This window comes from Haliaeetus leucocephalus, unplaced genomic scaffold (genome assembly GCF_000737465.1).
Source record: "Haliaeetus leucocephalus isolate CR32 unplaced genomic scaffold, Haliaeetus_leucocephalus-4.0 Scaffold712, whole genome shotgun sequence".
Lineage (NCBI taxonomy): Eukaryota > Metazoa > Chordata > Aves > Accipitriformes > Accipitridae > Haliaeetus > Haliaeetus leucocephalus.
Window position 1 is genome coordinate 2,518,621 of NW_010973148.1, and position 24,819 is coordinate 2,543,439.

The 24,819-nt window shown below is 40.0% G+C and overlaps 1 protein-coding gene across 1 annotated transcript; it reads left to right on the forward strand.

Moving 5' to 3' along the window:
• The first annotated feature begins 8,193 nt into the window (after window positions 1-8,193).
• Window positions 8,194-19,415, forward strand: LOC104839861 (arylsulfatase D-like). The gene is made up of 10 exons (XM_010580431.1): window positions 8,194-8,237; window positions 8,793-8,942; window positions 9,897-10,018; window positions 11,460-11,582; window positions 14,726-15,149; window positions 15,887-16,023; window positions 17,015-17,149; window positions 17,801-17,963; window positions 18,258-18,379; window positions 18,999-19,415. Exons 1-10 carry the CDS (start codon window positions 8,212-8,214, stop codon window positions 19,367-19,369), a joined length of 1,773 nt encoding a protein of 590 aa, XP_010578733.1. The 5' UTR covers window positions 8,194-8,211; the 3' UTR covers window positions 19,370-19,415.
• The last annotated feature ends 5,404 nt before the right edge of the window (window positions 19,416-24,819 follow it).

Consider the following 24,819-nt stretch of genomic DNA (forward strand, 5'->3'; position numbering starts at 1 on the left):
AATCTGGGAATGAATGAAGAGCTTGGAGCCTCTCTGAGTCCTTGGTAAACCTGCACGCGGAGGTAGCCCATATTGCTGATGATCAAAAGCAAGGAGAGCCCCTTGAGACAAACGTTGACTTTGGCAGCATAGCAGAAATAAAGTACCTGGTATTGCTGAGTACTTATGGTTGGAGACCAGTTAAGTTATAAAACTACAGGGGAAACTCTTGGTTTGTTTAATATTTTGAAACTGGCCAGGGCCTGTAACACAATATGGGAAGGAAGGAAGTCTGCAGTTTGTAGGAAATCTGATCTGCTTCATTGGTAAACCCAAGCTGGTAAATTCCAGGATAATACTAAAAATAAAGAGACTTTTAACAGTGCTATAGTTAGTAAATATGTGGCATGTAAAATACAAGGAAATTTTACTTGTTTTCTGTAGAAGTATTTGCCAAGTATCACAGACGTGTTCATTTTAAAAAAGAAAGAAGGGAATTCTAGTTCTGCTTCTGAAAATCTGCTTAATACAATGCCAGCTGTAAAGTCACTACCTAAACTTCTGTAACAAGAAGATGAAAGAGAATTCACAATTTCAAAGACATTTCTTAATGACTCAATAGATATCTATAGAAGGAGCAAAAGATAAAACTTTCTAATTACATTTGTGGATATATTCTGTAGTGGTGACCTTCCCCAAGCAACACTAGCAGTAGAATTTAATTCACTGGCCCATAAAAAGGGAGGTTTACAGTGCTTAATTACAAACCACAAAAAGCCAAGAAGGAGGGAATGGGTAGGAAAATCAGACATATTAAAATAAAATGTACACATGGGGGAAAAGGAATTAAATCTATAACTTCATAAACTGATAGGTAATTGGTGTAGTGAGAGCGAAATATAGTACTCAGCATTTTTATAAGGCTACAGATGCTATAGTATTTGGATTCCAGATCACAGCATGTAAGGTACAAGCAAAAATTCCAAGGGTATTCTGATATGTTTGTTTACTTACCTCCTCACAAACCTACAGATGTTGAAGTGAGATGCTAGAAGAAGATACAGCACATTCATGACTGAAAAGCATGAGACCACATCCATTTTCAGAGCACTTAAATGACACAGTGGAATATGGTAACAGCCAACCAGTTCTGCTGAAGATGCATTTTGTACCAAAAAAATCACTTCTAGCATTTTAGTTTGTTTTAGCCATTTCTTTCCCACAATACACCGGCAAAAATGCATTTCACGCCCTTGACCAACATAGCTATGCTAGCAGAAGTCTGTAGTACAACCTTGGCTTTAGAATGCCATTGATATAAAAACATTTCAGGCCTCCTAATCCATGTTTTTGTTCTATGCATACCATCACAGCAAAGCTGTTTCTTTGTGGCTTCATTAGGAATGTTCCCACCATTGATTTCTGGAGCAAAGCTGCATTCCCTGGAAGTGCAAACAATCCCTGTGATGAACCTGCACTTCTCCTTTCTGCAGTGCTGGAGCCATTCAGGTGCTCAACTGTTGTAATTGCAATGGACAATTTATGTGACTTGTGATTTTAAATAAGCAAGAGGATCTACTCTGAAGTCGATCCTCAGTTCTGAAAGACAAGTGCTCTTCTGGAAGCTTGTAATACAAAAATATTATTTAAAGGGAAATTAAAATGTGTCATGGCTTTTGAAACACTAAACTCAGAAACTACAGCTTGTGGAAGTTGCCAGAAAAATACTGAAGATAGTTTTAAGCTGACTTGTGAACTGTAGTAACAAGGAGCAGCGTGTCTATAAATGTAGAATAGTAACCGTTACCAAAATGTACTCCAGAGTTTCTTTTTGACTTTGCCATTGGGTCTGTTTGCAGACAAACATGAGTGTTGTTCTGTCCCCTGCAAGTCCTATGCAATCTGTATGAAACACTTGCTCTATGGTATGGCGCCCAGCTTGTTAAGGAGTCTCAAGACCTTTTACCTTTTAAGATTCCATACCTCTGTGGATGCTGAATTATAGATTTCCTCTATCATGGTTTAATGATCACTTTCCAGTAGACAGAAAAATTGACCTGAATATGACATACTTAAAGTCGTTAGGCTGTTTATTTTACTAGAATTTTATACCATGTCTAATTATTAATACCCATTATTATTAATTGCTAATTAATAACAAATAGAAACTAAAGCCTCCTAAACTTCATATTGAAAATCTTTGATAAAGTATATTAGCACAAAGGCATTCCTGATTTCATACTACTCAAGTTTATAAAAACATTGAAAATCTGTGACACCCTGTGCGTGCCTTAGCTAGTGTTTATTTAGTCACACTGGTGGCTTGTGGTTTTTCACTATGTTATCTTATAAATTATCATGCTAGTAAAAATATTTTGCAAAATTTTCTTAGTAATTTTTCTAGATAGTCTCTGCCTATGTGAATGTATTTAGTCTCAGCATCAGAAGACAGTCTGGAATGAAATACTGCAGATTTTTAACCATCCCCTGTAGTTGGAATAGCACCCCACTGAGACTACAGCTCTTGGTATCTGCAAGAACAGCTGCAGTGCTGGAAAATTCATAAAGCAGCAGAACATGAGATCAGGTAATACCTTCAGATCCTCATGCACTATTGTGGTTTATCCCAGCCTCTTACAGATTTAAGCAGTTTTAAAGGGCAGGGGTTTTAAGAACATGCTAGATATGTGCCTTGCTTCCACCAGCTATCAAAATAAAAATCTGTTTTGTGTATTTTATAGCTTGTCAGAAAAAATCCATAGGGTTCGGGAGGTTTTTTTGGGGGTGTCAGATCTCTCCACTCTGTATTGATCTTATTACTTGTGAAACACTCTTGGTTTGGTTTTTAACATTTTCAGTGTAAATTTTACTCTAGCAGCCTTAACTGCCTAGAAACTGTTCTAAATCTATTTTGCTCTTCTTTCCCATGAGAAAAAAATAGAAATATTTGAAATAAGCTCTGTAAATTCTGGTATGTACATATGTATTCACACACATTAAGCTATCACTACCTTCACTGCAGTAGAAGGAAGAGATAAAAGACCACCTGCCTGTTATTAAGCATTTAACTTACATGTGACTGTTCCTAAAAAGCAGTATGCATGCAGACTGCCATGGATGTGTACATGCCCTGCATTGTCCAGAGAGGTCAATGGTGGGAGTGATGATATGGTGCTTAGAGGAGGTGGGTGCCCCTCTAGAGTGGCATACAGAGAAGTGGCCACCTCTGTGGGACAACACAAGGGCTGTGCGCTCCTGAGTGGGAAGAAGCCAACAAAAAAAAAGAAGCTGTAAACCTGCGACAAAAAAAGTGCATGATCAAGGGCAGCAGAAGAGTCTTGGGAGTCTGAATTAAGCACCACATTGTGCAGGCAAGCACAACCAGAAGACTATTTCTTTCCCACTGAACATCGTTTACAGCAGCTTTTCCTGGGCTGGACAGAGTGGTCATGGACCTTTTTGCTTTTAACTACCTTGCAACAAGCTATAAGCTACTCTGAAGAGAGCTAACATTCATCTCTCTTGTAAAAGGCGGGATTCCTGAAAGGGAAAGCCAAAGCCATGGCTCCTGTTGTAAGTGTTCTTTATACACCTTATGCATGGCTTTTAATTAAAAAAAAAAAAAAAAAAAAAAAAAAAAAACCACCAAAAATCATGGGAGCAAGATCCAGAAAAAAGCTTTCCATTTTTTAGCTAAGTTCCCATCCCACTCTGCTGAAGAGTTAGACCATGCCTACATCCAGGTTCCTGTCCCCTACCATTTATACTGGCCAAAGTAGGCTGTTATGCTTAGACAGCACAGCAAACTGTTTTTCAAAAAATGGAAACACACACTGATTTTTAGATTTCCTTGAGAGGTTAGATGGTGTGTAAGTAATCTGAATCATTCTCTGAGACTTGTGAGCAGCAGCCTTCTAAGTCGAGCCTTAGGCAGGAGTTGGGGCATCTGAATTACTGCTTTACCCCAGACCAGGAGTTCGCTTTTGAAGCAGCTCCCCCTCTCGCCCCTACTTACTGCCCTCTGGCTAACATTGCAGAGCGGTTCTGGAGTGCACAAACCAGGTTCCTTCCCGGTGTCGCAAACCTGGATTACATGCTCCGGGACACCAGGTGAGGCTCTGCAACTGCCTCTGGGCTTTCAGGCCTTGAAGACCTAGTGTAAATCAGAGTTCAAAGAAATAACACCATTTTACATCCTTGTGCAATGACTTTTAGAAAGGTAGAGTGTGAATCAAATGTTCTCTGAAACATAACAAGAATTCAAAAATAATTTAGTCACTAGAGGGAGCCTTTTAATCATCATAACCTAGTATCAGACCACCACTAACTTGGGCCTTCAACTCTTAGATGTTGAAGTACTTTAACAGGGTCAGTGAGTGCTACTTCCTCCAGCACTCGGTTTAAAGAAAATGAGGGTAAAAGACAAGAGTATGCAAGGCTTCTGCAAAATTCCACATTCATTCCACATTTTGAACAAATACAGACTTCCTAAAGATTTCCCCACAGAAAAACAGGTAGAGCCAGTAGTGCAGTGGCTGGGAACAGAATTAGCTTGGCCTCGACCTTTTAAAAATGCCATCTTTAAGTGGCACCAGTGAGAGGGCATTCACCTTTCCCTCCTCCAAAGATCAAACACCAAAATAAGCATCAGTTGTCACTGTGAGAGGAAAGTCTTGAGACCACAAGCACTACTTTACCTCCTAAATCTTCATTACACCGTAGCTGTGCCCAGACGGTAAGTCCCAGCAGCCAGATTTCGATGACTGCTACTTACAGCAGTGATTGGGTCTAGCTCTCTCTCTGTTAGAAGGCGGCTACGTACAAAATCACAAAGACTTGTTCCTGCAGTGTAACTGCAGACATGCATTCAATTTTCTGCTGTACTCTAAATTTAGTAAATAACATAGCAGTTATAGTTTGTGGTTCTCCATTACAAATACTATAGAATTTGCAAGAAGTCCTGGAAAAACACCAGGAGAATAGGAGAGCTGTGGAGGAGACCCCAGCTGCAAGAGGGGCTCTCCCAGTCAGCAGAGCCCGGTTGGGACTGTTTGCAACCTGGACAGAAAACCCCAGCACCTCAGAAGGTGCTTTCTTTTTAGAAAATAGCAGCAGAGGGCATCAGACAACAAGAAACCCTATATACGTTAATGAATCCTGAAGTGCTAAAGGCACAGTGAAGGGGAATGGGAACTGGAAAGGTACAGATTGAGAGGCCATAACATGGGTGGGGATAAGGAAGCGGGCACTGGGAGAAGGAAAACTAGACATGTCACTTCTCGTGTGTGTGTTGGCTGTAACCACTCCAGCATGGAAATGTTGGGGTCGGGGAGAGCAGGGGAGGGATCACCTATGGTGCTGTACCTTGCCTCAGAGGTGCTCCACTAGCAAACCAACCTGAGCACTGCAATTCGTGATGAACCACCAACTCCTAACAACATCTCCCTTCTCTTTTAAGAGATGAAAACAGGAAATTCTCTGTCAGTAAAGCAAGATTGCTGTTTGAGAGTATCTCACGCTTTCCAAAAACACTCGGTACAACAGGACTCAAACAAGAAAAATCAAGAAGACAAGCATTAGCCAGCATGTAACCTTAATGCATCCCTTTGAGTGATGACTAGAAAACAGGCAGCACCCAGAAGTGAAGCCAAATGACTCATTTTCCGAAAAAGCAAATACGAGTCTGTTGCCGGCATTTCCTCCCCACACCCTAAAACCGTTTCTGACGGCGTGCGCAGATGACCTTGTCATGGCTGCAGGCACTCGGGGCTGCCATGAAGTGAAGATATTTGCTCAGTTTCTATTTCTACAGACAAAAAAACTTGCTGCTTCATAAGTACAGTGATTTTCTGTTTTCCTTCGTGGAAACGAGGAGAGAGAACTGTTATTTATAGTGCCTTTCATGGGAGTGTCTCAGACTTGAAGGAGGTCCTTCCCTTCCCTCGAGAAACCGGTGGCTGGACAGAAAGTACTTCAGCTACATCTGTGGTGTTCCCCAGCCCTCACGCGTTGTATGAATGTCACCGTTGTGCACACAGCAGTGAGCCGTGCAGCTTCAGGGACTCCAGAAGTTAGACCATCCAGCCGCTTGCAAGCCCTGGTATAACACAGCTTTCCTGTGGCGAAGTGCGCATGAGCAGCGAGGGCAGATTTAAGGACGGCCTTCAGAAACAGATGTCAGACGCTGTGCTGTAGCAGCAGTCATTGTGCTGAAAAATCTGGAATGCTTTTAAGTCAACTGAAAATAAGCTCACGTTCCAGTCTATCAGCTGCCTGCTTTGAGCATAACTTGACCAGGTACCGTATTCCTCCCTTACTATGTTGGGAAACGCACAGGAAAATTTTAATGGGCATTTGGAAAATTTTTTTGCTTCTGTAGATAAAAATATCTTGAGAAAGTCTCTAAAAGGCATTTCCCTTTACAACATTATTCTCATACAAGCCTGTGTATAAAGTGAGAGCTGCTGGCAACTTGTTATCACAAGTCTGGCTTTTATTTTATCTATATCAAGTCTACAGAATAGGAATTTTTAAAAGACATTTTCACAGGCTGAACAGTACCAAATTGAATGGAATTACCTGTAAGACCTTTCACTGAGTGTTGCCACAATGATGCCACAAATGGGTACTGTTCTTGTGAAAAGTGTATCTGAGTGCATCTAAAAATATGAATATTTTCTCTTATGCAAACTGGCTTGAATTGGGATTTCAGTATCTTGTAAGTGTTTTGATAGAAAAGTACAGACAGATCAAAACAGTCCTATCAGTAAAGGAAAGCAGTAAAATGTGAAAGATCTGCAACATATACCTGCCTGGATTATTAAAATGGATGAAGAGAGGGGAGGAACAGGGCAAGCTGCTTTCACGGACCCTCTTGCTCCCACCAGAGCTGCTAAAGTTTCTCTGACTGGACTCCCATCACCTTTCACTAAGGAAATGGCTTGGCAGGGATAATATCTGTCAGCGCAGTAACTGTTTTCTGTATATTCCCTGCTATTTTACAGGCAGCTTCTGAGGAAGCTCAGCCTTGAGCTCCAGGCTGTGCTTTGAATCCGTGTATCTCTACCGTGGAGAACAGTTAGTGACAATCAATTACGCAATTAAATTTGAATAGTTCCAACTCCCTTTTATTTCAGCTGATTTGGAGGCACATAGTATGTGTACGTAGAAGGCGGCTGAGGTGTCCTCTGGTATCTTTCCTATACCTACTTAGGATGCAGCAAAGGAACAAATCCAAATGCAGGAAACTGAGTGTCTGTAGATAGCGATGCTGCATCAGCATTGGTGCTTGTACAGAAGTGTTTAGAGCTGTTTGGATGCCAATTTTCTAAGCATAGAAATTTTAATTTTCACATTGAGGCTTGTAGTGTTGATTAATAAAATGTAAGAAGTATGGATATTAACTAAGCTGCTAAATATTATCATTTCTGGAAAACAAAATGTGAAAGCAACATAATTTATAAAATTGGGATAGTTCAACCAGACATGGGATAAATTTGAAAGGAGTCTATTTTAAAGCCTTTGAACCAAGGTCATTTGGCCCTTACTTCAAAGCCTTTAAACAGTTTCTCTGTTTGCCTCTTTCACAGGCAGTGGAAGAGAAAGTCCCAGAGGAACCTTTGCAGAAAGCTGTGCAGAGGGGGAAGAAAAGAGCATCACACCCCGAAATCTGACACATACAAAGAAGGAAGAGGCTCAGCTCAGAGTCAAACAACAAGAGGTCATAAATTCAGTGTCTTAAGAAAATGTCATTGTTGGAAGAGGATGACTAGCGTTTCTACAACTAGAGATATCTCTTACAAGCCTGAAAGGAAACTTGGCACATTATGTGAGGAAGCAGCAGGCTGCTACTGCCTCTGTGATTACAGAAAAATAAGTTATATTGAGGACTGGATTTTAAAAAGCTCTTCTCTTCCTTTCTGAACAGTAAGTATTTTTCATACAGCTGAGTTGTGTAAGAAAAGAGAATTATTTCGCTATTTTAAGATAAACTTCTCTACACAAAAATTCCTCTAATTAGTGAAGTGCTAGCCATAAAAATAACATTAATGCCTGTACTCTTCTTCATTTAGGGTCTGATCTGAGGTGCACTGAAGTAAATAAAACAGATAATTTTGATAGGCTTTGATTAAGTTTTTAATCTATTTTTATTGCAGTGACTAGTAGGAAGATGCAAACATGACAAGGCTCTCTCTCTCGGTTTTGCAGGATCTGAACATTCGAAATGCAGAAATGATTTGGCAACTAACACCTTATTGGTGAGAAAAAAGTTCATTAATTATTGTTATTTCATACTTAGATCTAAGTGAAAGAAGTTTAATAATGACGTAATACTGTATTATAAAAGAGCAGCATTGTTGATCTGTAAAGTATACTCACAATGTGATTTTTTTTGTTCGTTTGTTTTTCTTGTTCTTAACTTTTTCATAACACAAAAGTCCCAGCCTGGGCAAGAAGGATGTCAGAGGAAGCTGATCCCATTCTCAGTTTCCCAGACCAACTTCTAAAAAATATCCCAAGCCCCTAAAAGCAAAATCACTTGTATGTCATCTGCCACATGTAAATTCCCAAGTGAGACTGCTCATAGGAAGTTTGGAAACAATGAGAAAAGGAGATTTTTAAAGTTGTGGTCCTGGCATTTTCCTTTTCCTAACATCTGTTTGGGTCAATGATCAAAATTTAACACACGCTCTATGTCTGGGCAGAGAGTGGTCTGGTCTGCAGCCAAGCTCATGCGGGAGCATCTTCAGCCGCGTGCGGTGGGAGTAATGAATGGCCAGGTCACTGGCTTCTTTCCTTCTTCTGTGTTTCAGGACATCCCTGGTCACAGCCCTGATTTTCAGTCTGCTTCTGCAGCCACCACTTACACAGCTTTCCATCATCACACAGCCAAACATTGTCCTGTTGATGGCTGATGATCTCGGCATAGGGGATGTAGGTTGCTATGGGAATGATACTATCAGGTAAGGAAACTGAGCTTAACAGTGAACAGAGCTGGTGCGTTATTTAATGTAAGACTGCAATCGTCTGCCCATCATCAGCTGTTTGAGCTGTCTTCAAGTTCATTTCATAGAGAAATAGGATTATCTCACAGCCTAGAGGGCATTCCCAGGGCCAGCTCTGCTAGCCAGAGCTGCTTTACCGTGGGAGTATTGCAACTGTTCTTGTGTATTCCTTAATTGCCCGACAATGACAAAGAGCTAAGCTCTTGCACATACCCGAAGATAGAAACGTTGTCCCATCTTTCAATGTATCAGGCCTCATTACCTCATTTAACTCTATTTTGCCATTCTTTCCCTGTCTCACATCAAAATACAGTATAAACCAGTGCAACAAGCTATGTTACTAGGAAATGCTTCTCTTTTCAGACCCAAGGACATAGAATTTGCCTTCTTTTTGAAAATCATGCCACAATATTCCTACCAAGCTGGCTTCCTACCAGCTTGTCACTTCTCTGAACAAAACTACATTTGGTACGATCACTCCTCTCATCCAGCAAAGTTCTCAGAATCTCACCCTGATTGGCACCAGCCAGCAAGTTTCTGACAAGTAGCTGATGACCATAGGTAGCTGATGGGGCTCTGCATGGCCGGGCCTCCACTTCAGCATAGCATCATCCCTGAGGCATGAGTTTTCTCTTCAAGAGCGGTGGGGTACATTTCTGCAAGGCCCTTCATAGGACTTGGGAAACAAGAAGGAATGATTGGCTTGAAATTTATCCAGACAGCTATTGTTAATGAAGAAAAAAAAAAAATTTCCCCCCTCACTTGAGAAAATTAAAATAAAAAAAAAAAAAATTTCCTGGCCATCTTCAAATAGAAGAAACTTCCCCAAATAAAGATAAGTATATTATTCCTCATCCCCATTCCCTTGAAGACTCTCTGAATAATATCTGACAGTTTTGGTTGCATTTTTAGGACCCCAAACATTGATCAGCTGGCAAAGGAAGGAGTAAAACTGACCCAACACATCGCTGCGGCTCCACTTTGCACCCCCAGCAGAGCAGCTTTCCTCACTGGCAGATACCCCATCCGATCAGGTTTGCCTTGCAAAACCAAGCAGCCTTTAGACATTGCTTTATTGCTGAAGGGAACAGTGTCATACAATGGGCACAAAAGAAATGAGGGTGTGCAAATAGACGGGGTGCCACTGACACGTCATCCCTCACTGAGGCACACAAACACATAGCAGCTAGGCCTAGTACCTTTGAGGTGGCATCTATTTATGGGGTACAATGAAGTGAGCTGGGGGGGAAGCAGAGCAGAGAAGAACCAGCTCTGCAGAGCAGCACGCTCCCCCCCAGCTCACAACTTCAGTTACCTTTTCATGCTCTATTGCTCAGACTGCAGCCAGAATGGAGTTAGTACAAATTGTTACATTCAAAAAAGTCATTACACAGAACATGAATAGTAATAAGACATTTCTAAAGCACTAGTTACATTAATTTCTACCATGGGTGACTCCTCATCAGATACCAGAAACAGCTTAGCGCTGCAGAGAGCAGAGTAGATCTATGCAGATGTGTGTCCATTCCCTCCAGTCGAGGTGCAGAACGAGTCGCTTACAGGAAAGCTTTGTTACCTATGTGTCACGATTCATCCATCCTATGAAATAACAGTTTGACAGCTATATTATTTTTCCCAGTTCTGTTTTTGAAGAAAAAATACTATCCTGTCAAACTGCACCCCTGAGATGAAGAGGTATGAAAAACAAATAGCTCCACATGTTTCTAACAGCAACTCTCTAATGCTTGTTCTATTGCAAATGATCTTCAGTGCCTTCATTCCCGAGGCATTTGTGAAGCTGACATGTTGTCCTACTTTTATCATGACAGCTCCCACTGAGATGGATAGCTTGAAAACACACATGAGCTTGTACAGACTCTCTCCCACTCTAACAACAGGGCCAGAGACATTCAGCGCTCCCATGACAGATTGTACTTCACATAACGTTGTATGATGGGGTTATGCCAGTATATAATGCTAAATTACAGGGTGTAAACCTGCAGGTGAGGAGAAGATTGCAGTGCTAGATAGCTGCTCTGTGGGTTTCAGGAGTCGGATACCAGCCATACCACTGTGCAGGGAAATCTTGAGTTCCCAGGCAGCCTAATGCAAGCTGGAGTTTGAGGCTGACAGAGGGCTGAGGTCTCCCTGCCCTCACCATCACACAGAGTACTCTTCATACCACCTGGATGTCACTGTGGTATATAAAAGCTCCTATACAACTGTGCTGTTCCAAATGAAATAAAATAAAATGTCTCAGTATGAGATACAAAGAAGAAAATCTATTATATAATGGAGAGACTTCATTCTTTCTTAATCTTGTCCAAAGTCCTAGATTCATTTCCCCAAACAAACAGCACTAGGATAAACATTTAACACTATCATACCTGTGAAACCAAGAAACAAGAAAGTATGGCTGATAAAAGCACTCTACCAGTTATACTTACTAAGATTGTTTATTACTGTATTTTTTAGGGATGGATGCTATAAACAATTATCGTGTTATTTTTTGGAACGGCGGCTCAGGAGGGCTTCCTCCGAATGAAACCACTTTTGCCAAAATACTGCAGCAGCAAGGCTACAGCACGGGACTGATAGGTATGGGGACACTCCTGAAGATGGCCTAGAACGTGTTTCACCTGCACAGCTCACTCAAACCATTTGTTTTAGTTAGCAACTGCTTATACCTCAGGTGTAATATTTTTATTTCCTGATTTAAGAATATCTTGTAAGAAGAAATCCTGACCAAAAAGAATCTCTCTTATAAGAACAGACAACTGATAAAGAGAACAATACTGTTGACCTGCTTTCAAGCACAGCTGTGGTTGTTAAAATACATAATGGAAAATATGTTACTATTTCTTGAATACTATTCTACCAGGTATATGATAATTATTCCAATAGTATTTCATAAAATACAAAAACATGAGTGTCGTTTAAACATGCATGATGATGCTATACACAGTTCAGAGCAGATTCACAACAAAATGGAACAGATGCTAATTAAAACAATAGAGCCAGTTCATAATATCACAGGATTTGGCCTTTCAAAAACAGAAACAAAGCAATTATTTTTTCTTTAATTATAGCGTGCCACTATAGTTCACCAAGATTTCAGTACAGCCCATAAAACATTGCCTCCTTCAGCATTAATATAAATTCCATTTTACTTTATATTTTATAGGACTTTTTTTTTTTTAATACAGTTGTAACTTTTGGTCATGATCCAGTTTCAAATAATTATTTATCTTAGATATGTCACATAGTTCCACAGACTGATAAAACACAAACATTCCTGAGCTGATTTTTCAGCAATTTGACCTACCTCACCTAAGCATCTAAATGCCAATATCCAAAATCTATGTTTGACACGTAAAAATACCGGCTGCACAAATAAACTGAGTTTACTAAGAAAAGTGTCTGCAGAAATGGATCTGTATTTATCCAGCAGAATAAATCTAAACCTTAAAGGGCAATACTAAATGAAGGCCTCCAAGCATTTTAAGTTCTATATTACTGAACCTTCTTTTCCTGTTAGTTCTGTAGCAATATTATTTTAGTTATTTTAATCAGCTCATAAAAAAGCCCGTATCTATTAGCCACGTGCTTCGGCTTGGTTTCAGTATGTAATCACTAACAAAACAATCAGATTTGTCTCCATTTTGCCAAAGGGAGGTTGTGCTGCATACCTCCTAGAAGCAGCTAGGAAAATGGGCTGGCATTTTCCCTGCGGGCATCTCAGCTAAAATCACACTATAGACACCAAGAGCATCACTTAGTTTAACCAGATTGACAGATTCTGATTAATTACACTGTAGGGAATCACGGAAAGCACTGGTGATAAGTGACACAAAAAAAACCTGTAAGAACAACTTTATATTCAAGTCATGAAGCAAGAAATGTTGTACAACATCTACCCACATCACCACAGCTGATTGAGCACTAAATAGTCTCACCTGAATGGTTTGTGATTGTTTTGCTCTGAGCACAACCCGTTTAATTGCAAAGTTGAATCCTATTAATAACCTGCAGCTTGATGTGATAATGAGACTTTTCATTGGGAAGCCCTTTGCAGATTCTTTGTAGTCAGAAAAACAATGTTGTCTAACATATGCCCTCAAAGATTAATTTATCTTAATTATACACTTAGTTTGTCTTCTGGAGATTTGAGTCTTTTGTAGCATGTCAGAAGCCTTTATCGACCTCAGCTGGAGATTTAGGTGTTGCAGTGTATCTGAAGTCCAAAGATACTTTTGCTGCACCTGTATTTATGACCAATGCATCAATGTATTGATTACAAACCCATTTCATTCTATAGCTGTCTCTAAATATGTCAAGAGGTAAACTGAGTAGAGATTTTAGCTGAAAGCAATTCATCCACCTAGAACAGAACTTTCACACTTTCTTTATAGTTATGTTCAAAAAGCGGCATTTTTTTTTCCTCTGAAGCAGTTTTTTCTGCTCCTATTGTAATGCACAGCAACTCTATGGAAACCTGCTCAGCGTTGGCTGCCAGTATATGTATTGGTAACATAGTGAACCACTTGTTTAGGGTAATACCCTTCTGTAAGTACACAGTTCCTTACTCCACAATAAGAATTAGTTGCAAATTAGTTTTCAAGTAAAATTCTAAAAGTTCATTTTGATCTATAGATCTGGTATCCAAGGCCTGCATTACATCAGAGATCATAAAATGCAATTAAACTGCATCTCTCTGATGAGAGGTAGATTTTGGTTGCTTGATTCAGATTCTCACAAGCCTCAGTGTTTAAGCCAAATCAGCCAACTTTTTATGTCTCTGTGTAAGTGCCTAACCAGTCTGTTTGAATAGTCTGGAGGGGAACCAAATGCATAGTTTGATGTGCCATTCATCATAATAGAGGACATATGTTCATAATGAAGAACAAATTGTATTGCAAAAGGTCAGGAGATGTTCCTTTTGATACTGAAGACTTCAGAATTTAAAAGAAGAAGGGTTTGACTTATTAAATTTGATGAAATACAAATAAATGGCAAAAATACTTATAAAACAAGGCATTTTATTCTCATCCAGTACACAGAGATACTATTATCAGCAAAGTTATTTACATATGTACAGCTTCATGAGAAATCCTGATCTCCTGAGCTCAAGTTCTTCTGGATCTGGTGGTTTGTCTGCCAAACCCACTGTTGGGCTGCGAGTTACTTGACTACACTATCCATAGCTTCCCTTATCTAGCTGGCACCAACGCGTCGCTGAGCGTTGCCATAGTCCTGACATCAAGCTGTTCAAAACTTTCCAGAAACAAGTCTGCATAGCACCTTGAAGGTAAAGAGACAACAGGACAACAGAACAACGGTATTTTGCCCTGAGCTTACAAAAGGACTTTTTCCTCCTATTTCATACTTGACAGGGCTGCAGGAAGGCCATACATTTTTGCTTGGTTCTGAAAATTTGAATTCTTCTTCATTTCTAGTTCCCTTTATAGTCCAGTTTTTTACATTTGAACAAAGCTACAGGACGTGAATATGTATACAGAGTACCAATAACTCTGTTGGAAATTTATAATTTGAGGAGGTTTGCTTTCATCAATCATAAGATATATCCCATTATATTAGTACATACTTGGTATATATGTGTAGGATGAAGAAGTTATCACAAGTAGGAAAAAAAACCAACCATTTTTTGAGAAATGTTTTGTATGAGGAAAAGTCCATTTTTAAATATTATCTCTTTACATTCGAATAATCTGTATTTTCAGGGAAGTGGCATCAAGGTGTTAACTGTGAATCCCGCAATGACCATTGTCATCACCCTTTAAACCATGGGTTTGACTATTTTTATGGGATGCCTTTTACACTAATAAGTGACTGCCAACCAAATGAAACACCAGAGATGGACAGAGCCTTTAGAAGGAAACTCTGGCTTTCCACTCAGATGGTTGGCCTCGTTACGCTCACTGCTGCCCTGGGAAGATTGACCGGCTTGATTTCAGTCCGCTGGAAAATGCTGATCTGCCTTGCTGGGTTTAGCCTCCTGTTCTTCATATCCTGGTTCTCAAGTTACGGGTTTGTACGATACTGGAACTGCATTATGATGAGAAACCATGAAGTTACTGAGCAGCCAATGGTGACAGACAGGACTACATCCCTTATCTTGAGAGAGTCCATTTCATTTGTTGAAAGGTAAAGTGTGTTTCCTTTGATCACAATTTTTCTGGTTCCTGCATGTCTTGCAACTTTAAAACAGCACTTTCCCATGTGAAGGTTTTATTATTTTTTATAGTATTCTATATGATTATAAGTACTATTATGTCTATTAATTATTAATAACATTAATAATGTTATCATATTATTACACCAAAAATTAGCTGCTGCTTAGGGATGTCTGTTATTCCCAACTTCACTAAAGCTGATAATGTTTCCAAATTTCCATGCGTTGAATTGAATATTTCTAAGCTATTTTGAGGAAATACATATTTCAATCAATGAGATCAACATTGTAGCTTTAAGGGATAGCAGCTGATGGCAGAAATATGTGTGGGGGCTGGGGAAGGAGAAGTACAGCTGTGAGGAGAGCCTTATCTATGGACTGACACATGGGCAACAGCTGGCAGGAGATGAACCTACTGCCTTCGTTTCAGTAGCACTGTGGTGGTTTGCAACAGCACAAAGTGGAGCTTCAACCTGGAACTCTTCTATGTATGATTCAGGAAATAACGAGGGTCATTTTATAGACACCAAACATTATTTTGTCAGACAGATCCTAATCACTGGGTTTTAATACCTTACAAAGTAAGATGTTTCTGAAGTGATTGTTGAAATATGTGTATATACAAATCATACCATTTTCCATTATGACTGACCTCTGTATGTATTGAGAACCTGCCTCCCTAACAACAGTGTTGATTTCTGTTTTTTAGAAATAAGCACAAGCCATTCCTCCTCTTTCTTTCTTTTTTGCATTCCCACACCCCTCTTCTCACCACAGAGAAGTTTCTTGGGAAGAGCCGTCATGGTTTATATGGAGACAATGTAGAGGAGATGGACTGGATGGTGGGTAAGTCACCATAGCAAATTACAGTGTCTCCAACTACCTAATACCTAGGTCTGAATATATAATAAAAATTCAGTTGTTATTAAAAGAATAAAAGTATTAAAAGCAAGAAGAAAAAAGTCCTAAGCTTTTAATGAAAATCTGTCAATCTTGTATGAGCACTGTTGTCTTACAGTGTTGCCTTTTTATTTTCTCTAGTCTTGGACCAAAGGAGTCTCTGTTCACTCGGTGTTGTTTATCTAGTGTTTACCGGTTTTAACCATGTCCTCTTGGCTTCTGTCAAGGACCTCTCTTGCTCTTCTTACTAAATAAGTGAGAATTATTTAGTTTTCTGTGATTATTGAATATCAGGTAATTTGAACCCCTTATGGTCATGTAGCCACATTTGCAAAAGGGATAAGAATCAGGTACACATACAGAAAGAACTGGTTTTCAAACCTACCTGTCAAACACTTACACACCACAAATATAATTAAGTATCAGAAACAGCTCAAGAATGACTTCTAAATAAAAAAGAACTACGTTATTAATGCATATTATATCCAGCCAGTAATTTAATGCAAATACTAACTGTGGTCTAGAAAATATAAGATAAGAGTACATGACATTTTTCCCTCATTTCTCACGATGGCCATCACTGATGCAGAATCTAACTTTTTAGGGGCTTTGGATCATGCTTTCTTTCTGTATTTTTACAGCACACAGCACTTCCGCACTTTAAAATACAGGCTTCTGGTCTGTGACTGCGGTTCTTGCACTCCTTTGTTATAATACTAATAATAAAGCAGTTACAGCACATCACAAATCTGTGCTTTTACAGGCAGTGAAATCACAACTACAAATCTTGATGCTAAAAAACTCTTCTTTTAAACAATGAGCAGCACTACATAGATAAAAAATTACGTGAATGAAAGTTTACAAGTCAGAGGCTAAAATTTATGTAGTGTAAGTGATATTTTTACTTTTTAATACACACATATTCCTGTGTTTACAGGCCAGGTTCTAGATGTTATTGACAAGGAAGGCTTGAAAAATACTACACTAGTTTACTTTGCCTCTGATCATGGTGGATGGCTGGAAAGACAAGAAGGCAAAAGGCAGCTGGGTGGTTGGAACGGAATATACAGAGGTAAGAGCTAGCAGGGAAGGTGACAACCCAGCAACAACTAGTAAAGTACTCAGGATACCGCTAAAGCTTAGGTAAGATTGTACACTCAAGCAGTAACAGTGATTTATCATTGAGAAGAAAATTTGTCTCATTCTAATCAGGCATTAAACAATTTAGACAATTCTAGCATGTGTAGGTGTTCTTTATAAGCATGAATTCTCAAATTGGCATTTCCTCATGAGGCAACTGATCACAGGTAATTTTGATTAAGCATGTGTAACTTCTCATTAAATATTAGTTGCATCTTGCATCTGAACCCTTGCCTTACCTATAACAGGTATGTTACAGGTTTGTAAAAGAGAGAGGAGAACTAAGCTGGGAAACCACTTTATACCTGAAAATTTTATTGACGCTGAGTTCTGATGGGACAATGTGTTTGTAAGACAATAGAAGGAAGTAAGTGTGTAAGGTCACTCAAGGGGTCTGATATAGTGAACACGCTTTTACTGATGCTGAGGACAAGGAGCTTAGCAGTAAAAACAAAAGAGTAAGGAAGGCTCATAAAGGTAACATTATCTCATGATAACACAATAACATTTGTCTAAAATTTCTCTTTATTTTAAATGAAACTTTTTTAAAATTATTTTTTTTTTTTTTTTTTTTTAATGAAAGGTGGAAAAGCTATGGGAGGCTGGGAAGGAGGAATCCGTGTCCCAGGGATATTTAGATGGCCAGGAGTGTTATCTGCAGGCACAGTTATTGATGAACCTACAAGCCTTATGGACATTTATCCTACAGTAGTTCATCTGGCTGGAGGGGTACTACCCCAGGACAGGTACAAACACAAGTGTCTTTATTCCTCCTTCTCTCCCAAAACAATGGAAAATCTAGTTTGGAAACACATTTGCAGAGTCTGACATTTTCTTTTTCACTCCTGCTCCTTTTCTAGACACATAAACGTTACCACAGCTCAGTCACCTCTTCTCTACATTTGAGATTCACCATTTACCTGCAATCTTCTACAAGTGCCTTCCTCGTTCAGAGTTGCCAGCTCCAGCAAGAGGTGTGCAGAAGGAACGCAGTCCTGTACAGCTTACCCCAGTCTGATGGTCTCTGTTTTTTCTGCTAGGGTAATTGATGGCCGGGATCTGATGCCTTTACTGCGAGGAACAGTTGAGCACTCAGAGCACGAGTTCCTGTTTCATTACTGTGGCATTCACTTACACGCCGTGCGGTGGCACCAGAAGGACAGTGAGTACAGAACTTCTTTCCCAAGAATTAGGCTCAATCTATGGGAGGGCATATTTGTCTAACACATTTTTTCTGGGATTGCAGCTTTCCGAGTAGTTCCAAGTGTAAGGTGGTAAACAACTAACTAGCATTGCCTATATTGTACGGCACAAAGAATTTGTTCAGGGCTTCAAGGCACGTGGCATGCCAGGCAGCCTACTGGAGCTCAGGATGGGTCTCACCCACCTCTCTGTCTGAATGCAAGGCCTGGGGAGCCCATGCCCTCCTTGTCTCATGGAGAAGTCCTTGCCTCAGCCCTTTGTCTGTCCTTCTGCTACCTTACCACGGAAGCAAGCCATGGAAACCCCAAATTTGTTTTTCATGTCTTCATAAAACCCAAAGTGAGCGATAAATGATACTTGCTGAAAATTTTGGAGAAATTTCAAAATGTCGGAAATCATTTTACATTATTGGTTTAAATCTGTGACACTTTTAATTTTAAATGAAATTACAATACTATATGAACTAGTAAGTGTAGAGCTGAAGTGCAACCAGAAATGAACTCTAGAAGAACATTCACTCTTCTAATGCCTTGTGGTAACCACCAGTGTCATTGCAAGCCTTCTTTCTTTCCTGCCAGGTGGAGCCATCTGGAAAGCTCATTACATGACCCCCATCTTCCGTCCTCTCGGAGCTGGGGCTTGTTATGATAGAGGATTTTGCCCATGTTTTGGGGAAGGCGTGACCCATCACGACCCTCCATTGCTCTTTGACCTCTCGCGAGACCCTTCTGAAGCCAAACCTCTGTCGCCTGACACCGAGCCCCTCTTTGACACTGTAATAAGGAAGATGGGAAGAGCCATAGAAGAGCATCGCAGGACACTGACTCCAGTCCCAGAGCAGCTCTCCGTGTACAACGTGGTGTGGAAGCCGTGGCTGCAGCCGTGCTGTGGGATGTTCCCATTCTGTTGGTGTGATAAGGAAGGTGATAATAAACTTGCCGACCTCTAAAGGAAAGAACCAAAGTTCCTTCCTCCAAAGTGTTTTTAGATCACGAGTGTTTTCTTTGAGGGTGTTGATTGATGGGTTGGTTGGTTGTTTTAATGGAGACTTTATTTGAGAATTGTTCCAGTGAATGGCACCGTATTTGGTAAAGGTGGCTTTAGGCTGGACAGTCTCAGGGAGGGATCAAGACAGAAAGATCTGAAGAGCATGTTTTAACTTGCATCTGCTGACAACTGAATGAATAGTTCAAATGCACTGAAGCGGGCCAAGATTAGAGCTATACAAGTAATGATATAACTTATGTTTTGTTGTTTATGAATGTATACTTAGAAGCTTTGCTTTGGTTTTTTGTTCTGAATTTCTAAGTGATTCCTGGATTGAGGTCTCCCTTCATTTTGATATCCTTACTGGCAATGCATAAGATGCCCCTATAATAAATTTTTGTAGACTACTGCTTCCAAAAGAATTCGACAATAATTTTGCCCACAGTTCCTCACCAAATCTCCTTTAAAAGTAGCTTCCTCCTTTCCTTGTAGCTAGTCCCTCCAACAGCAGTGATGATGGCAGCTGGTTAGCCTGTGGCTTCTGGATCAGGAGGAATTGCCTGGGTGAGGCATAAAGCCTGGAAACATGACAAGCTGGGTAAGAGCTGTCTGTGCTTTCTGAGAAGGATGGGAGTCCTCTGATTGGAGTCAGCCTCTTTTGATGGAGAACACAAAAGGGAAATGATTTTTCCTTTCCAAAGCTCCCATTGCACCCAGATGTCTAAGGAGCACTGGCAAGGGCTTAGCAGCATTGATGGTCACAGAAATGCCAACTGATAACCAGTTTAGTCATTTGGGCACAGGACTGCACAACAAGTTACCTTGTTGCCTGTATCTCAGCCGTAACTGGTTCCTGCTAACAAGTAGTAGGTTCGGAAAAGACTCTTTGAAAGATGCCCAATACTAATTATAAAAACAAACTCTAATTTACGGTTAAAAAAAGAAATGCAGAATTAAGGTATTTTTTGCTTCACAAGTTAGATTTTCATCTCAGCAAACAGCTAGATTTACTTAGATCTAGCTCCTTTGCTGCTGTATATTCAGTTCTTTCCTTCTTCGTGTTAAAGTAGTTGTTCCTATTAAAGTAGCCTTGCAGGTAATTCTTTTATTTGTAGGGTACAGTATATATCTGTTCACATGGACTTGTTTACACTGGTATATCTGAATATGTAGGCATCTGAGAACATAATTTGCCCATTCAATTTATTTCACATGTTTTTTACTATTTTTCCAACTATCATGCTAGGACCCATTTCTCTTGTTCATGTCCTTTGATAAACGTTTGGTTTATTTTGGTTTCATTTCCCTCCTTGTTTCCCACAATTCAGGCACCAGGAAATCTGCAGGTAAGCAAAGTCCTACAGCTTAAAAGCAAAGTTTTATTGTATGCCATGACCTCATGCATTTCAGACTGTTATAATTCGCCCTGATTCTCCATCAGTGCTATTGATGAGAAAGGCACTCAGTCTTACTGTGAAAACTTCAAGAGATGAAGTGAATCCATCACTTCACTTGTACTGGATTGTTGCTCCGTTTCCTCCATTGTTAAGAGTGTATGCTTTATTTCTCATTTGAATGTATTCTATTTCATGGATTCTTTCTTGGCTAGATTTAAAGGTCTTTTCATATTCAATGTGCAGTGTTTTCTTTACATTAAATTACCGTAATCAGACTGGCATTTTTCAATTTTCTCAGTCATTTTCCAAGATCCCGCTTCCATTCTCAAGCCAGTTTAATATCTGGGATTTTACATCCTCTCAATTTTTCAACACCTTTAAAAATATGTGGTTATAATACCTGTTCATATGATTGAACCAGTTTTTCTGGCACAGAAACACTTCAAAGCACTGTAGGATATCCATTTGGAGATAGAGAGTAAAAGAAGACCTCTGAGCTAGAATTTGTCCTGGACACTGGTGTTTGCCCATGTAATCACAGTTATGAGGCCCTGCCGATATGCAGTGCCATGGGATCAGAAAATGTTCAGGGCTTGGTTAACACGGACATTACTCATGGAATGGTCATGGGCAATAGTAAAGGCTGCCTTGACAAAACCATATTGTCTTTCTTTTTACTTTGAGTAGCCAGCAGGTTATGGTATCCTACTTTCTTGTGCTTCTGAAGCAGAACAATCTTTAATTCATTTAATTTCCTTTTTCTTTGGGAATTCTAACCTTACTGTGTTAAGTGCTGTTAGGAGCATGGTAGCCTCCTCCAGCCGCCCCAGCCCAGGACCCTCCTGCCCGGCTGCTGGAGCCCAACCTGGTGCCCGGGGACCCAGGGTCTCTGCCCAGGCTGGGGGACACGGCTGCCACTTTCCTCCTTGCAGATTCAACCCGTGATGAAGCTAAGCGTGTATCCCAGAGACACGGACACACACACATGCACAGGACACTGACATGGCCAGTCACTGTCTCCATACATTGTGTTGACATGTATGGTGTAGTCTGAGAAACATGGCATAGGGTTACAAGCAGTTTTGATAGACTCAGAATGGCATTTTTCAGATAAAAACAAAGTAGTGCATCAAAATAATCTCCTTGACAGTAAGTATAATGAACATCCATTTTCACACAAATATTTGCCACTGTTAGGAGTCCTTTGGGCTGTTTTCCAGTTGAAGAAGTGTATAAGGCAGGTATTTCTTTAGGGTAGTCTTATTCACTTACAAAGAATGTACCATCTCCTGTACATTCTATAAATACCATGGGAACTGGTTTCTCTTTTTGCTGTTCTTAACCTCTTCTTGTCATCAATTTGTTCAAAAGTCCTTTTTTTCCAAGCAATTTTTCACCTTCAGGCTAATCCCCTTTTCCATTTACTGTGTAGCTATTGTGGCAGTGAGAGCTGCGGTTTCTTACAGCTGGGCTACCAGCTTTTCCCCATGTCAAGAGAGCATCTAGATTTATTTTGCAAACTGAAAGATCTAACAGTTAATATTTACTAACATATTGCAACCTGTTCTTTGAGCTTTTTTTTTTTTTTTTTTCAATTGCTTGGCATTTTCAGGTTTTTGGAAGCTCATTGAAATCAGTGAAAACTACCAATTTCAGGAGATTTGAGACTAGGATTTTTACACATTGTTAATTTATCTGTTGTGGCCACATCTGACAGGAAGTTGCAAAAAAGAACAAGGCTATTCCTCTTTGCTTTACAGGATCCTGAGATATAAAACTCAGAAAGTACATAGCAAATAAAATGTTGCGGGTAAGAAAAAAGTCACGTAGGAAAAAAATAATATTCTATCATATTTAGAAGTAGACTGCTATTAGTTATATTACCATACTAGTATGATAAAAGTAGTCTTTTTATGTATCTCATAAATTGTTATATTATTTAACTAATACAAAAATGTCCCATATTTTGTAAATACTTTAAAACATTGGGTGAATATGAGATCTATAAAACATGAAAGCATTGTGGCTTATAGGTGGTTTTCTGCTTCCGTTTCTCAGTCTTTTTGTGTCACCAGCGGCATAAACAGATGTGAGGAGAACTGAAAGAGGACTTTCTAAGTATCAGTTATAACTCTTCAGCCTAATTAAAAAAAAAAAAAAAAATCAAAGCCAAAGAATAAAAGTAAAGTATTTTCACATTAAGTGTTACATGTCAAGCATCAAGATTGAGTAAAAGTAGTTCTAAGAAGCTTGAAGGGAATTAGAAAAAGGCTGGAAGAGGTAGAGTTGTACTTTTCTCTTTGTGACAGCAGTTTGGAGTTAATAATCCAAGTTCTGTGTGCTGTCTCTATTAAACGGAGAACGGCCGGGGAACAGTAGGGTTGTACCAGAGCACCATGTCAGGTTCTCAGTCCCACCCTAGGTAAAATTTTGTGCAGAGGAACACTGAGTTTTCTCTTCTCCACGCAGACAGATCTTCTGCCTTCAGCAGAGAAGCCAGGAAGGACAAACTAAAGGCCTTCCCAAGGTTCTCCTTCTTCGGTGGCATTTCAGGAAGGGACCTTAAAGACTACCAGTTCCAACGCCCCTGCCATGGGCAGGGACACCTTCCACTAGACCAGGTTGCTCAAAGCCCCATCCAACCTGGCCTTGAACACTGCCAGGGATGGGGCATCCACAACCTCTCTGGGCAACCTGTTCCAGTGCCTCATCAGTTACCAACTCATTTTCTTGGCCAAGTAGTATGAAGTGCTTTATTACAATCTTATCAGAAATAGAATAAGAATTTATTGTTGTCTTAGAAAGACCAACAAAGCTTAATCTCAGGTGGGGCATTTGAGCTCTTGGCTGTGAACTAACCAGGTAGGAGAAAGTAATCCAGGCAATAAATAAATAAATTATCCAGGTACTTTAAAAAAAAGTGTGAGAGACAAAAAAAGAAATGCTCTATTCAGTCCTCAGAGAAATAAGTTTAACAGACTCTTCATATATGTAAAATAGATCATATGATTTCTGCTAGCCTCAGGAATTTATAGGTTGGGTCCTCACGTACACAACACTTTGCTCCCCTGTGTCAAACCATCCATCATGATATAACAGGGGAAGACAGGGCATCATATGTGTTGTATAAACTAGCACATTTTCATTAGATAGAAACACTGTCAGTTAATACTAGTGCTCCCAAGCTCTACACTGCTCAACATTACATTCATTCTTAGTAACACTAGTTTTGCTGTTAACAGCGCTGGATTACAGGTCCTTGGAGCAAAGACCCTTTGAAGCTTTGCAAAGTGCATCAACAAAATTGGTGCCAGTATGAAACAGTCACATGAAAATAAGCAGGGGAAAAAAAATTAGTTGTACTCTAGGTGAAACACTTACATTGGGACTGGTAAAAGGTTGACTAAATAGCCTCGAAGGATAGAGAATGCCTGTAAATGAGATTATGCCATGTGTTATGAGTGTTGCAGTAGCCCTTTAGACCGTATAACTCCCAGCTTTATGACAGTTTGGATAAACAGCTTGTGAGAAGCTTTCTTCAGCCAAATAAAAACAGTTCATCGAAAGCTCTGCAGAGGGCTGCATGTTCCTGCGCTGACGGGCACGCTGCTCTGGGAGCCTCACATCTATCGAGATGGAAATTTTTTCCCCATTGCAACAAATGTGCATTCCTCTTCCATAGCTGAGAACTAGCAGAGAGACCATGTGTCCTCAATCTGGTCTGTGTTGCCTCTCCTTTTCTCATTTATTTCCCTCCAAAACTCTTCATGAAAGAGGCCAGGCCCTGCATCTGACTAATTTTCAAGGAATCACCAAGATGTCACTGAAGCTCTTGTTCTAGCTCTAGGAAACTCCCCATGTCCCTTGTGATGGGGTCCCGCTCTCTCTCTGCAGGAGACCCCATGGTGAATCATGAAGGGAGAGAGGATTAATTGCTGTCTTGCTGGCACAGGCAGTCACAGCAGGTGAAGGCCAGACAGCCTACTTGTTGAAGACAGCGGTAGTGTCTGCTGAT

What these genes read in the sequence shown, in the direction of transcription:
- LOC104839861 (XM_010580431.1), top strand. Translation starts at nt 8,212, where the DNA reads ATGATTTGGCAACTAACACCTTATTG. An exon ending in TATGGGAATGATACTATCAG is followed by an intron (nt 8,943 to 9,896) that starts GTAAGGAAACTG and finishes TTGCATTTTTAG; the next exon opens with GACCCCAAACATTGATCAGC. An exon ending in GGAGATGGACTGGATGGTGG is followed by an intron (nt 16,024 to 17,014) that starts GTAAGTCACCAT and finishes CTGTGTTTACAG; the next exon opens with GCCAGGTTCTAGATGTTATT.